Genomic DNA, 15,117 nt, shown 5'->3' on the forward strand with positions numbered 1-15,117 from the left:
CTGTCGCTTCAGCTTTCGTCTGAGCTGTCACTGCTTCCTTACGACATGTCTAGAAAACAGTTGACCGTGTCGGAAAACCTTCAAAACAATTTTCCTCAACCCAGTCGAGGCTGCGAAGCAGCCCCTTGCCGCTGTGTGTCCCAGATGTGTAGGAGCATGTAAGCCCCCCTCTTTCCTGTTGATGGTGCTGCGAAGCGACTGAAAATATTTCTTTCACAAGAAAGTCATCAGACCAAAAGTTATTGAATTTGAACTAGAGGAAGGTGTATGAAGTATAATGCAGTTCTAGATTCTACCCACAATTGAACTGAACACCAATTTGTTTCTGAGAGTGTCACTCAAAATTGAGTGTCATTTTCTTTTTTTCTTTTTTTTTTTGTGGTGTAAATAATCAATAATCTGTCCCATGAGTGTATATGGGAGACAAATGCTGACAGTTTTTTCTGTGTTTCATGCCCCACAGGTGTGTAACCCAGGAGACGGTGTTAAAGGCATGTCAATGTCGATGACTAACGTTCACTCTCAGACAAACGGGCAGCAGTCTCAGAGGTGCAGCGTGACTCCCAGCACCTCCAAGCGCGGCTCGATTGGATTAGAGGACCTGTCCGGAGGCTCAAAGAAGAGGAGCGGAGCAGGGGGAGGGAAGGATGCGACAACTCTTTCATCCAACTCTTCCCTGCCGGATTGCTCGACAGACACATCTGTTCTCAGCCAGCATTGGACAACGATTGGAGCCGAAGAGCAGGTGAAAGTGGCCGAGGAGAGACCTCGAGCGAGTCTCTCCTCAGCCGCTGCCAGCAGCTCACTAGGCAGGCCAAAGCGTAAACCCGCTCCAAGCTCAAACCCCTCAGCTCCCCTGGAGAATCTCCCTAATGCGTCCCCTCGCCCTCCTTCCACTTCTGCCTCGACCACCTCTTCCACTCTCCCCCCTCCTTCGGCTCCTCTCGATACCCTCAACACCAACCGTAACAATTCCACCTCACTGAACCAAGCCTGGCCTCCTCCCAACGCCAGCCCGAGTCCACTTCCCTCTGCCCGCTATCGAGACACACCCATTTTGCGCCGGGCTCCTCGTGCCCACACCTCCTCCGCTGCCAAGTACCAGACTCTCCCTGTGGCGGAGGGAGGGAGGAGCCGGCCGAGGAGGCGATATTCCCTCAGTGAAGGGGGCTCAAAGACTCTCTCGTACCATCGAGGGAGTGCAGGAGCGCCAAAATTAGGACGCACCGTGCGGGACAAAAGGAGCCAATCAATGAGTGGAATGGTCCTCTTCAAAGAAGGGGAGGGAGATTCTGACAGAGGGCGCTGTGATTCTGATTGGATCTTGGAAAGCACGGTTTAAATTTAAACCAGACAACAAAGTACACATTATCTATTGTTGTTGTTGTTTTTTTTGGTTTGTTATTTTGGGTGTGCGTATGTCTGGGTTGTGTTTGTCGGTGTGTGAGTGGAGGCCGCGACATGAAACAACGTGCATTGTTTTTCTTAGCGTGTGACGATTTCTAAATTTTGCGTGCGAGCAAGTGCAAAGGGACAAGGTGAATTCTTTTTCAAGCATTTTTTTGGGGGGGGTCGGGGGTTGAAGTTTCACAGCGATTTGTTCTCAGAGTTTTTGTTTCCACTTTGACGCTTTGGTGTCTGTTTCAAAGTCGATCATTCAGCAAGTGGATATCTTGCCTCGTCTTGTTGCGTCCTCGACTCGTCCTGTTGGTTCCACTTTATAGCACAAAAGAGTACAAGACAATGGGCTCAGCACATCATTTTCACTCGATCTGCAAATAACACAAAAAAAAAAAAGGGAATTCTCACTGGGGAAAAAAAAGAGGGAAAAAAACATGCATTTTTTCATGTTCACCATCCTCGAGTCCTACCTGACAGCAAGTGTGTGACCACACAGTGGCAAGAGATAGCAGTCGGTGCCTTCTTTTGCACAAACGATTCTCAAACTGGAAGTAGCTGTCGGACAGAGAAAGACGAAAGTTTTCACACAGCCTTTCTTGACCCACTGAGGAATAGGTGATGTTTCTTGGCATACCGACTAAATCTCAAATGGAGACTTTATGGACCTCTTATGAAATTGATATTTTTTAAAGGGAAGAATATATTAAAAAAAAAAAAAAAAGGAAAGCTTTTTGCTGACATTGGTATACTTCAGCCTGGGTTGGTCACGTGTTCCTGAAAAAGCTCATGTACAGAAAAAGACGACATGTACCGTGTTGTTATGTTGTGTAAAATTAATAAAAAAAATAAAATAAAAAGTTGAAGTGAAAATTTAACGTGTCATACTTGGAACAAAGTAAGCCTTTACTTCTTATTTCCACTGAAGACTTTCAGGACATTCTTCCGAAGTGGGTAAACTGTATGTTTGGGCACTCATGACACTTTGATGAATATCCCAAATAGCGGCCGCAAAATCATCAAGTTTTTACCGTTAGTATGAAGACAAGTGTTTCTTGAGTAGTTACGAACACGTATGCACTTGTGCCTGTAGTTTGAAGGACATTGCATTTAAATTGTGCACCTCACATGCTTACTATGGAGCTGTTTGTCTTAACCGCCTTGCAAAAAGTGTATTTCAGTGAGGCCACCAACATTAGCTCTGAATAAGTTGTGGAAAAATTGAAGTCGTTACCATCGTTTGTTTTTCACCATGCAAGTTTCATGGTCTTATGCCATCAAAATCCAAATGTTTACGCTTTCATACGTGACTCAAAATGTTCCTGTGACATGGTTTGACAGCAATGTGATTTGCCATTCGCCCGCAATAACCTTTGAAACGCAAAGACGAGCAGATCGAAGTTTGGCATCGCTGTGCCATAGATTCATGACACGTTATTCAAGTGTTGGCCCGGTTTGTGGTTGCTAAATTGTTGCTCAACTCAATAAAAAATGGCTGAGTGGCAACAACGGACCAAAATCATGTTCAACAGCTGCCACTCTCAGAGGAGTTGAGGAATTAAGCCGCTTGAATTTATTTTTGGAGAAACTCCAAAGCATTTCGGACCCAGAATTGTGTTGTGTTTGTGGAACCAACCACCACAACAAAAATCATCATAGTACAGCATCCACTGAGAACGGGCCAGGGAACGTGGCTTCGGTCACACTGTTCACTCTCCCCCCTCAGAGGGCTCGCTCGGCGGCCATGAGGCTACTAGGCATCATAATGAAGGACAAGAAAAAGCGGGGGGGGGGGGGGGGGGGGGGGGGACCTTTTTTTTCTCCTGGGCCAGCACTCTGCCGTGTCCGCATAGTGGGAACGAATCAATCACAGGAAAGATGTCTTCTTCATTATGTTAAAGCAAACAGCGATCGGAACAAAGCTTATTGATATATTGAATATTAATGATTAAAATCGCTCGCTCGAAATCATTTGTGACAAACGACAATAGCTTGAAAAAGAGTATCTTGCTCATTTCCAATCCAAATGATCTTAAACGCCTGTTTAAAAGGACATGTTATTTTTTTTTTAATTTCAAAACAAAAAAATAGGTAACTGGAACCTTGAAGAAATTGTCTTTATTTTTATGGCCCAAAATTTCCTTAGTAACTGAAAATAAGCAGGCATGAAACTGGGTCAGGGGTGGAAAAGATGAGTGGAATATGACCAATTTTGGGGGACCCTCGGAAGCAGATTTAGAATGTTTTATACACACACACACACACACACACACACACATATATATATATATATATATATATATAAGCATCGATCTGATGCATTTCGAGAGAGAAATCAAGCGGAATTAAAAGACAGCATGAATGTATCATAAAATATTTGTCGAAACATGGTCACATTAGCAGGGCTGAGAGGGTTACTTTTAAGATGTATTTCAATACAGTTTCTAGCTACCTGTTAAAAAAAGGAGATGGACAGATAGATGGAAAAGTCGATTTTGCTTTCTCCATCACTAAATTGTTAAACATACTGTATGCAGTGGTTAAAAAGTGCTGCAAACTGGACTGTGAAAATGAGATACCAAAGTTAACAGTTGGTATGTTCCATGCAAACTACATCAGCACAATATCCCCCCCCCCCCGCTTTCGTCTTCAAGTACCACTTCGGACAATCAGTGAGTTCTCTTGGCATGTTCACACCCGGGCCTCCTTGTGTCTGTGAATGTGTCTGACCTTTCGGCTAACACATTCTGCCGTCGACACTTGTGACACATCCGTTATATTTAACCTGGAAATTTGTGTGCAAGCACCAAAAAGGTGTGATTCATTGGAGTCTGAGGCTGCCTCTAAATTGGAGCTTGGAATTTTCCTGAAAGTTGGAAGAGATAGTCCTATTGGGTTTTTTTTGGTTTGTTTTATTTTGTACCTATACAGAGGAGGCCGAATTTTTAATAAGGGCTGCACAATGTATTGAAAAAAAATACTGTCATTGTGATCATGGCCAGAGATGGGCATTTTATCCTATTTTGCCCGGGCCGTCCTTCGTCCCTGTCCGTCCTGATCCTTTTAAAGCGCTCCCGTCCCAGTCCGCCCCAACCCCTCCGGTAAAACAATCAAACGTCTCTGCATGACGCCATTTCTTTTGGTTACATGTTAATCTGCAATCTGCAACACTCAGATTGTACGTTTTTTTCCAATATCATACAGCCCTACTTTAAAATTATTAAGAGTCCAGCATCTTTGAGTATCATTTAAGTATGTCAAGGTTGGGCCCGCCGAGTGTCCTCTTCTTTTTTTTTGTCCTCCCAAGCCTGAATGATTGATGGTCCGTTGGCTGTGAACCTGACGAGTTACAGTGTGAAAAACTGTTTGGGTCATCCTGATGTATTTTTTTTCTTCTGTTTGTCACACTTAAATGCTTCCCATCATCAAACCAATTTAAGTATTCGTCCAAGACAGTACAAGGAGACACAAAATGTCCTTTTTAAATGAAGGTGTTTATGATTAGAAGAAATAGAATTCCAAACCTACATGTCCTGAACTAAAAGGGACCTGTACCGTTGGCCCCACCCCCACGGCAGTAAATGTGTGATTTGCTAACTGCAATGTAAATCCAGTCCAAAAAAATAATAATCATATCATCGTGTATCTTTCTGCTTCCGTTGACTATGTCTGAATTTTGAAACAGTCGAACACGCAATCAATGGCCCAAATCAAAGAGTTGTCTTTTATTTGAATCCAAAAAAAAAAAGAGTTCAGTCATGTCAACACCATTAAAATGCGAAACTCCTCTGAGATTAGATTCACCTTCCTCATCAACCTCGTTTCAAATTTCATTGGTGGATGGGGCCAACAGACATCAACAGAATAATTAAACAGCAACCTGAGTCATTTACGAGTGGCATGAGATCACAAGGAAAACAAATTGCCCTGACAGTGCTCGTTTATTTTTTTTTAAATTGTGTTACAATTCAACAGTTTTGACAATACAGCCATCCCCCTCTGTTCCTGCAGAAGAAATACTGCACACACACACACGTATGACCCTCCCATGCCTTCCTTTAGCTGTAAATACTCACCTGTAAGAGGCTTTGCAGAAGCACCTCATCTCTTACTTTCAGGCCTTGTTTAAGATTCATTTCTCACATTTTACAAATTACTTGCTCACTGAAATAAAAAAATTGAAATCAGATTTTTCTATGTCAATCACATTTTGCAATCTTTGTTAGTGAGGACAAACAGGTCATAATCGTATCCAAACTCTGCCATGGACTGAAAGCTGAGGATTAGGGTCGTCTAGGAAGCTCTGGAATGAACAATCGGATCAGGCCAAGACACACATTTAACGGAGCTTGAGGTAAGACACAGAGGTGAATGAGACAAAAGGCAAATGTTGAATGTGCAGGATGATGAGACACGCTTGAGAATCAACAACACTCCACAGTTGCCCCCTCACACTATCCAACTGCCCCGTGTCAACCGTCGAGACCTTCAAGTTCCTGGGAATCACAGTCTCCCAGGACATGAAGTGGGAAGTCAACACCATCTCCATCCTGGAAAGGGCCCGGCAGAGGATGTACTTCCTGAGGCTGCTGAGGAAGCGTGGCCTGCCACAGGAGGCGCTACGACAGTTCTACACGGCAGTCATCGAATCAATCCTGTGTTCTTCCATCACGGTTTGATTTGGGGCCGCCACAAAAAAGGACAAAATCCGACTTCAACGGACAGTTAGGACGGCGGAAAAAATCGTTGGCACCGCCCTACCCACTCTTGAGGACTTGCGCACTGCAAGAATCAAGACAAGGGCACGGAAAATCCTCCTGGATCCCCCGCACCCTGCCCACCACCTTTTCCAGCTACTCCCCTCAGGCAGACGCTACAGATCTATGCGCACCAAATCCAGTAGACACTTAAACAGCTTCTTCCCTCTAGCCATTAACTCCTTAAACAGTCACTGACGTAGTCACTCTTCTTGTACAACAAATACTGCTACTGGTTACTCTAAAATGGTTCAATGATTTGTTGTTTACGATGATACTAATCTAGCGTGTTATACCGGAGACAAATTCCTTGTGTGTTCTACATACTTGGCCAATAAAGATGATTCTGATTCTGATTCTGATTCTGATTCTGATTCTGACAATATGAAAAAAACAAGAACCGGCATGATCCAGAATCATTTCAATTAGATGTTGCACGATACAAGGTATACCCTCATTTAAGTTGTGTATTAATATCGAAATGAGGACAATATCAGTCAACATGACCTTGCCCTTTTTGCATGTAAATCTCAGTTGAACCAGCCACATTCCTCCTTTTGATTTTGGCATTGATCGACAGTTAAAACCAGCAGATCATTGCTTGCGGAATGCGGGAGTGAGGGAGCGAGACAGCACGCATGCAAGAAACCCACTCAAGTAAAGCAAAAAAAAGAGATTTATAAATTTGAACAGCTTTACTTCCTTCATAGAGAAATATTCCGTTGAAAAACTGTTACAAAAGACCAATTGTATGTTGGCAGAATATGTGGAATATTGACTTTTTGCTGTTTGCTTGTTTTTCGAAACGTGCCTGATGATTAAATTGGAAAATCTGTTTCTGTCTTTAGTGCTGGTTTGCTTAATTATTGTGCTTTTGTGAAATTCTTTGTAGTTTAATTTGAATCCCATTAAAAATAAGGATTTTTTTTTTAAATACCGTAGAATCATACACACCTAGCCATGGTAATCATCATTAAGAACAACTATTCGTGCTCTTCCATTTATGTCATAAAACTAAGGTCGCATTTCAAAATAACAGCAAGTAAATACAAAATGCAACTCTTATGTTAAATTACAGTGTTTAATTTTACAAAAATAAAATCATTGTAGTGAGTTTCCTCTTTTCTGTTGAACATCCTGACACAACAGTCTCAAGAAATTTTAATTGCAGTTTTTAATTTCTTCCTCTTTTGCCCCTTCGGGCCCTATTTTCATTCCCAGCGCAAGTCTAGCGCAAAGCACAGTCTAATTGTGAGCACGGATGGCGTTTTCTTACTTTTGTTATGTTGCTAGATTTTGCACAGGCAGGATTGGGCGCAACAGCTCCACTTGTTGGGTGATTTTATCAGCTGTGCATGTGACGTGGGCAATTGGAGGCCACTTTGCACCCCAATCATGCCTCCCTATGTTACCCCTCTACTTCCAACAGTGCGGGGGTGCATAAAAATGTTTATGGTGATATATGATGATGATTATAATTCAATCACTGAATTGACTCCTTGTTAGAGGAATCTATGAGCAAAATTGTATCATGTTTAAAGTTTCATTTAATCTGGACACATCTAAACGTTTGGGTGCGTATCCAGCACCCCCAAATTCCTGTGCTGTTGTAGTCCACAATTAGCACGTCAATACAGGTGGGCGATCACGGGGGAGAGGGCGAAACTCGGTCACAAAAGGGGAATGAATAATTCGGGAACAGCGGTTGAACAACAAAAGACGAGTTGAGAACACCCGTCGCGCCCAGACGACATTGGCCATCCATCCGCAAAGTCTACAACATGCTAATTCGATGTAGACCAGCCAAAAAAGGCGCCAATGTACTGGTGGTTCAATGTTTAACACAGCTAACCCATCACTACCGAGGGGCCGGACCGTGGGTGCGGTATGCAAATATCGGGGGCAGTGTTTTCCTTGTATGTTACAATAAAAGCCTGAATTGGCGGGAAGGGAGCTCGAGTGTGATCGCGGAGCAACTAACCGTCGTTCGCTCTCAGAGATCCGCTTCCGCCGATATTGAAGACAATTTTCCTGTGTGCCGAGTCATTTCTTTAACTTTGTCCGAGAAAATCTCTGACACTCCTACAATAATTCGAAGCGCTTGTCCCACACTGTTGCCACGGTTGTGAATGAAATCCGATGACATCCACGACACACGCGCGGAGGACAGAACCACCAGTCAAATGCACCAAAATCATGTTCCACCATCTCTGCTACAGAGTAGAACTCCTTTTAGCTCATGTAAAATGTACTCTTCTTTTTTGCAAGGGTGCATGGAAGTAACGAAGTGTAGCAACCAAATTCACAAACACGCTGAAATATACCATTGCCCAGGAACGAAAATGACGATGCGAGCACAGACTACTTTTTGTTGTCAGATGAGTTGGGGGCGAGGCAACTCCATATGCAGGAACAATGGACTAGAATAGCATTGGTACCAAAATAAAGTTAAACACGTTTTTACGCCGAGCACACGGGTTCCAGGCTACGAAAATATAGCCCTTAAACATCCCCCGTTTTGGTCATTGTTAGAATTTCACTCCAGCTGGTCATGACTTGAATTGTTACTGAATATTTCTGCATCAGCTCATGTTGTTTGTCTCTCGTTGTGGATAATCAGAAGTCGCAGAAAGACTTAATTATGGGATTAAAATAAGGGATTACAGAATGCCCATTGTTATGTGAATTACTTTTCATTATACAGTGTAAAATGTACTTGGGTTTTAATTTAAACCTGGTTTACGTGAATAGAAATAAGACCCATTCACAAGGAGAAGTCATGCACACATTGCAATGTGCACAGAGTCTGGTGCTCATTATTTTTTTTGGTTTTGTTTTGTTTTTTGTGGTGGTTGTTTTGCACGCGAAATTAAACACCGACAAAGTCATTATTTCAAACTGTTTTCTGTTTCATCACCATCAACTTAATCAGAAAGCTCAAAGGGGTAAATATCAGTCGATATTATTCATTCATCGCTGTTTTTTCCTCTATTAGTCGTCTGGCCTTGACGAGTGTTGGCATAGCAACATTCCACTTGGTCTAAATTATAGGGCCGCGGCCAATCAAACACAAGCAGTGACCCTGGAGAGGCGGCAATAACAAATCAGCTTCAGTGCGAGGGTGGATGATTGTGGTGCACGCACATCTCGCCGTCTCTTGTTGAGCAGAGGCCTTTAACTTGAGAAAGATCGATCTATTTCTCATGTGTCAAATGCTGCATATTCTTTTCCTTTGGCTTCATCTGTTGCTATACTTACCTTCTTGAAACTATATGACAACCATTTGAAAAGGTGGGCAATTTGACAAAATTTTGCTTGTCTGTCATTCGTCATCCATCAGCGGCATGAGCACCAGCCCGGCATCATCGCTGCATAATTGTTTTCAAGCTAAATCAAACTGTAATTGTCACTCTGAGAGTTCAGCTTGTAATTCTTACTGCACGTTCGTGACTGCTTCAGTCACTAAATTTCACCGGCCCGCCAGTCCATCTGTCATCAGGCAGAGCTTGTTTATGTCAGGTGTCAGACTACTCTGTCAGTCGCTACTTGTCTCAATTAGTAACAATTACACTGACGGAGAAAAACTAATTTCCGTCAGTGCTTGGTTCGACTTGTTTTTAATTTGGTTACCGTCATTTGTCGTTCACAACAAAAAGATTGTGCGTCAATGACTTACGGACCTTCCATCAACACTGACGGAATACCCAACTCTGCTTTTTAGTATCCTTATTGCATTTAGTATATTTTTTATTAGCACCAGAGCCCATCTATCCGTTTCCTGATCCGCTTCATCCTCAGAAAGGGTGCGGAGGGTGCTGGAGCCTATCCCAGCTGTCTTCAGGCAGTCGGCAGGGGACACCCTGAACCGGTTGCCAGCCAATCGCAAGGCACACAGAGACAAACAACCATTCGAGCTCACACTCAAACCAAGGGACAATTTGGAGTGCCCAATCAACCTGCCATGCATGCTTTTGGAATGTGGGAGGAAACTGGAGTACCCGGAGAAAACCCACGCAGGCACAAGGAGAACATGCAAACTCCACACAGGGAGGCTGGAGCCGAGATCGAACCTTGCACCTCTGCTCTGTGAGGTCGACGCGCTCGCCACTCACTCATCGGGCCGCACTGGCACCCGAGTGTTTTTTAACATTTGATTATCCCCTTGATGGGAGGGTGCCGGAGAAAACCCACGCAGGCACGGGGAGAACATGCAAACTCCACACATCGAACCCACGACCTCTGCACTGTGAGGTCAACGCTAACCACCGAGCCACACTGAATCACCATAAATTAGAATGAATACGTTCCCACCATAGTAACCAAACATCACGACCAAAAACATTGCTTCCGATACCATCCGCGGCCATGGTTTCATGAAATCAAATGCACAGCTTTACCAATCTTGCTCACACACAAAATACAAGCAGGAACAAATGAAAAAGCAACAGTTAGAATTATGAAAAAATAAGAGCTTTTTGTGTCACTGCGGTTTTTACAGATTCATTTGAATGTCTGTGACAAGTCATAACTGATTAGCTGGTTGCTAGTTAATCAGTACACGAGACTGATGTAGACTCTGAAATAGTACAGAAAGGCAAAGTCACCGACGGACGCCCGTTTTGCTGACAAATGACGGGAAACTTGACTAAAAATGATGGACTATGCACTGACTGACAGAAGTGGCGTTTCATCCATCAGTGTAATTGTCACTTAAACTAAGTAGCAATAGACCTCTCAGTTCATCACTGATGGATGCCAATTTGTCAATTTTAGAAACAATCGGCAAACATCTGCCAATTTGCCAATTTTAGAATGGCCATAATCAGATGATTAATGAATCTCCTGACTACCGGGAGTTCAAATTTGTCCCCTGTAGAGGACATTTGTAAACGTGAATGTCTAGTAACTACCGGTACTGCATGGAAATTATCGTAGTATAATTCACAAGTATATCTACACAGTCACATACCTGTAGTGCATCTCCTTTACATTTGGTGTGTGTTTACCTTCTGGTATAATGATGTATGACTGTATCATAAATGTATTTTAAAAAAATTAACATTTTTGGGAAGACACATTGTACAGAGATGGCAAAGAAGCACAGAAGAGCCACCTGAAAGGGTGCTACAGAGGAACTAGTTGAATATTAGTGCAGCAGTGTAGATAAGGTCATATTGCTTACAAAAAAGCTTTAAAGACCGCTGTCACTGATTGTCTGAGGTCCATGTGACTTTGATCTGGATTAGAGCCAAAGGGTAATTGACAGCATGACTAATCCAACAATGAGGGGGACGGAGGGGCAATAATCCAAGATTTAACAGTCGATAATTGGCCTATCAACCCAAAGCTTGAGCTGGCTGGTTTAACTTAGTGGGGAAAATGAATAAATCCACTGGTGACATACATAGAAGGGTACTTTGGAAACATTGCATCGTGCGTGTGTGCGTGTGTGTGTGTGTGTGTGTGTGTGTGTGTCCGTGTGTGTGTGTGTGTGTGTGTGTGTGTGTGTGTATAATCTTAAATCTTCATTTTGGTCTCTAATCACGAATCCCTTAGAGCAGCGGCCCCAAACCCCCGGGCCACAGACCGGCCATTTGGTGCGGGCCCCACAGAAAGACTAAATAACTTACATTACTTCCGTTATATTCATTTCGGAATCTGAAACATGTTTTGTAAAATGACCGGATTCTCAGTTATATCTGTCTACAGTATGTCAGTCAAGGCGTGCTTCTCGGTCACGTGATAGGTTACCGCTAAAATGAAACCCAAGAGCTAGCAAAATGAGTAAAAAAAAACCCAGCAACAACAAAACGTCTTTGGAAAGTTCCTTTGGGAAGGGGAAAGAGCCCAGCCAGGAGACAGAAGAGTAGTCTATGACTTCCAAGAAGAAGAAGGCTTCATTTAATAAAAAAAACTTATATCAGGAGTCTTATTTAAGATACGGATTTATCTCAACGGGAGATTCCCGCGCATCAAGCCCACTCTGCATAACATGCGGCGATGGTGAGTCGTATTTTTCATGCGCTTTGTATTTGCGGCGTATCTTATTTTGAAGGCAGGTTTAAACATTACCATAGCAACCAGAGAGTGTTGCCGCTTTATGTCCTTATGTCATGATTTGTGTTAATTATTATGTTTTGAAAATACCACAGTAGTAATTCAACCACAGATAGAGTTAAGATGGTCCGTTGATCAGTGCCAGACTTTTCATATGTAATTCACATATATTGAAATAATTTATAAATCATCAGATTTGGCTAATCCGAACAATTTATTTTATGATTATTTAATTGGAAAAAAAATTATCTCAACATTTCGGAAAACATGAAGGAATTTCCACAAAGTAGGTCACGACACAATTATTTCCATTCGGACTCTCAATTAATAAGATTGAACCACATCAGCAGGGATGCAGTAGAATCAAATATTTAAATGGTGGAAGACACGGCAGACCATTGAGAGGGAGAAAGATGATCATCACAAATCGAAATGGAATGTAAAGGGACACATGCATACCAATATGGTATACCAAATTGGAGAATTATTTAAATCTGTGCTGAAAGACATTTTTCAACAGGCAGCGAATGGTTAGTTACATCGACCTCAAAATTCAGAGGTTTGGGGTCTAAATCTAAATTGCGACATTTGCAAGTTTGAATATTCTCTTGGGCTTGCATGGGAGTTCTCCAGAGTTCTTCCATTTTTCGACAACATTCCAAACAAATGTTTCTTGGGTTAATTTAAGACTCGAAATGGTGTGAATGTGAATATGATTGGAGATTTGTCAATATGTGCCCTGCGATTGGCTGGTGACAAGTCCAGGCAGGCCTTGCTTCTCTACACTTCCTGCCTCAGAACTGCCTCAGGTAGCTCCTTCCAGAATTTTTCTTTCTCTTCTCGTTCACATGCTACTTGTGGGACATAACCAAATTATATGGAACACAACACCTTCAGCTCAGCCTTGTACCACAATCTGACACTTTTCACCTCCAGGACAGTTCTCTTTCTATCTATACTATGTCAAAACAAGGGTTGCTAACACTTTTTTAGCATGCTAGCTACTTACAAAATGAATCCAAATGATCGACCTGTTAGAAAATTGCAAAACATACATTTATTTATAAATATCTTGAGGAATACCGCTTTCACCATTTCTCCATCCTGGAACGGTTTCTTGTTCTGAAGGATTAAGTGGCTCACCCGCAATTAAGCTTCTGTGGCTGCTTTTGCTTTCAAAGTTTGCTTCATGAAAAACGATTGCCGCCCAGACAATTGGGATTTGAAAATAAACTTTTCATCAGCTACTTTTGTGGATTCTAACAAACTCCTGAATTTATTATCAGGCAGTATATAATTTATTTCCAATGTGTCTGCTTGTGTTTTGTAGCTTCATTTAATCAGGAGAAATCAGCACTGCTAGACTCGAAGGACAACCGCATGAAAGGAAACACTCTGCTGATAGAAAGAAAGAACAGACTGAGGACAAGTAGCTGATACAAGTGAGAGTCATGTATTCTGTCCCCCCCTCCAAAAAAAAAAAAGTTTGACTTCATCTCCTGTGCCGTCTGCTCCCTGAAGGACATTAACAATCTGGCTGTTCATTTAGTGACTCTTCATTTGCTGACACTTACCAGTACCTGCTTGGAATCTTAACGATGGAAGTAAGAGAATGAGAGTGGCAAAAGGACATCGGCGCGATAAAAGAACAATGTGCTGAATTCATTTCACGGTCTTAGAATATGCTGATGCTAATTGAAATAATACCATACAGGAAGCTGATGGAAATGAAAAAGGGCCCAACCCATTTGCTGACAGACCACACTTGGCCGACACTAAATGAGTCACTATTAGTTGGCACGGAGAAGTAAACAGTTCTGTACAAAAGGCTTGCGACATTACGAGCTTTGTTTTCTGTTTCGATAAAACTGGAGTAAAAAATATAGCATGCAAGCAAACTCCATACCAGGGGTGCTCAACCTTTCTACTAGATCTACTTTTCGATCAACCAACCTTATCGCACACGCGCGCATTTACACAGGCATTTCATGATGAGTAACAGCCATAACAGCACCTAAAATGAACGAAACAGAAAAATCAAGCAGACACAAGAGTTTTGGGGTTTGTGAAAAGGAAATCACTGCCTACCTTTGTCGAGACCTGACGCGGAGTCATGTAACACATTTTTGCAGCGTGCTATCGTAGCTCACGAGTTTCCCATTTTTTGCCAGTGCACTGGTGAGTTGCACATGAAACAAACTCTGAATGAGAATAACAATAACAATAAAAGATATAGTGCAACAGCTCTGGTCGCGAGCTGCAATCGCAGACTGCTGAGCGCTAACAACTTCCGGTGATGCAGGTTGCGCGCCATCGTAGGTCAAAGGTGACCTGCTTTATTATATTTTATTTTTTTAAATACTTTTTGTGAAAGTAAGACTGACATGATGTTTAGGGTGCAGTGTGCACTAACACAAAAACATATCATGTTAATAACATGCACACAGACACGCAAATGCCCCGCCCCCCTACATCCCTCGTGATCGATTTATTGGGCACCCCTGCTCTATACATTCTCTCTCTTATTTTCTCTCTCTCTCCCCCTTCCCCAATTTGGATTCAAGCTCTAAATTGTTTGACTGCTATTGATTGATTGCAATACCAGGACCTAATGTTTTTTTGAAATTTAAAGAAAAGGTTGTGTAACTGGCGCCAAGACTGAGTTGTTGGTTGCCATGACAACAGAAATTACAATTCATTTTAGGCTTGTTGTTTTGCAAAGTATTTTGTATTTCTATGTGAACTTTCATATATGTTTTTTCTTTAAATCCTCTGAAAAGGTTATTTGGAATGTTTTGTTAAGAATCACTTCCGGGTCACGTGCCGTGGATAGCGAGGAATGAGAGAAAGAGAGAGAAAGAGAGAGACAGAACTACGATACCGTGTGGTCTATGTGATTTACTGT

The 15,117-nt window shown here is 42.3% G+C and overlaps 1 protein-coding gene across 1 annotated transcript in view; it reads left to right on the forward strand.

Moving 5' to 3' along the window:
• Nucleotides 1–2,271, forward strand: part of lrfn5a (leucine rich repeat and fibronectin type III domain containing 5a) — a 129,683-nt gene extending 127,412 nt beyond the window's left edge. The window contains exon 10 of the mRNA XM_086127944.1: nt 464–2,271. Coding sequence (XP_085984070.1) covers nt 464–1,342 — 879 coding nt within the window. The 3' untranslated portion in view covers nt 1,343–2,271. The remainder of the gene's footprint in view (nt 1–463) is intronic.
• The last annotated feature ends 12,846 nt before the right edge of the window (nt 2,272–15,117 follow it).

The sequence above is a fragment of the Hippocampus guttulatus genome, chromosome 13, assembly GCF_054856545.1.
Source record: "Hippocampus guttulatus isolate MCC_2025c chromosome 13, RoL_Hgut_1.0, whole genome shotgun sequence".
Classification (NCBI taxonomy): Eukaryota; Metazoa; Chordata; class Actinopteri; order Syngnathiformes; family Syngnathidae; genus Hippocampus; species Hippocampus guttulatus.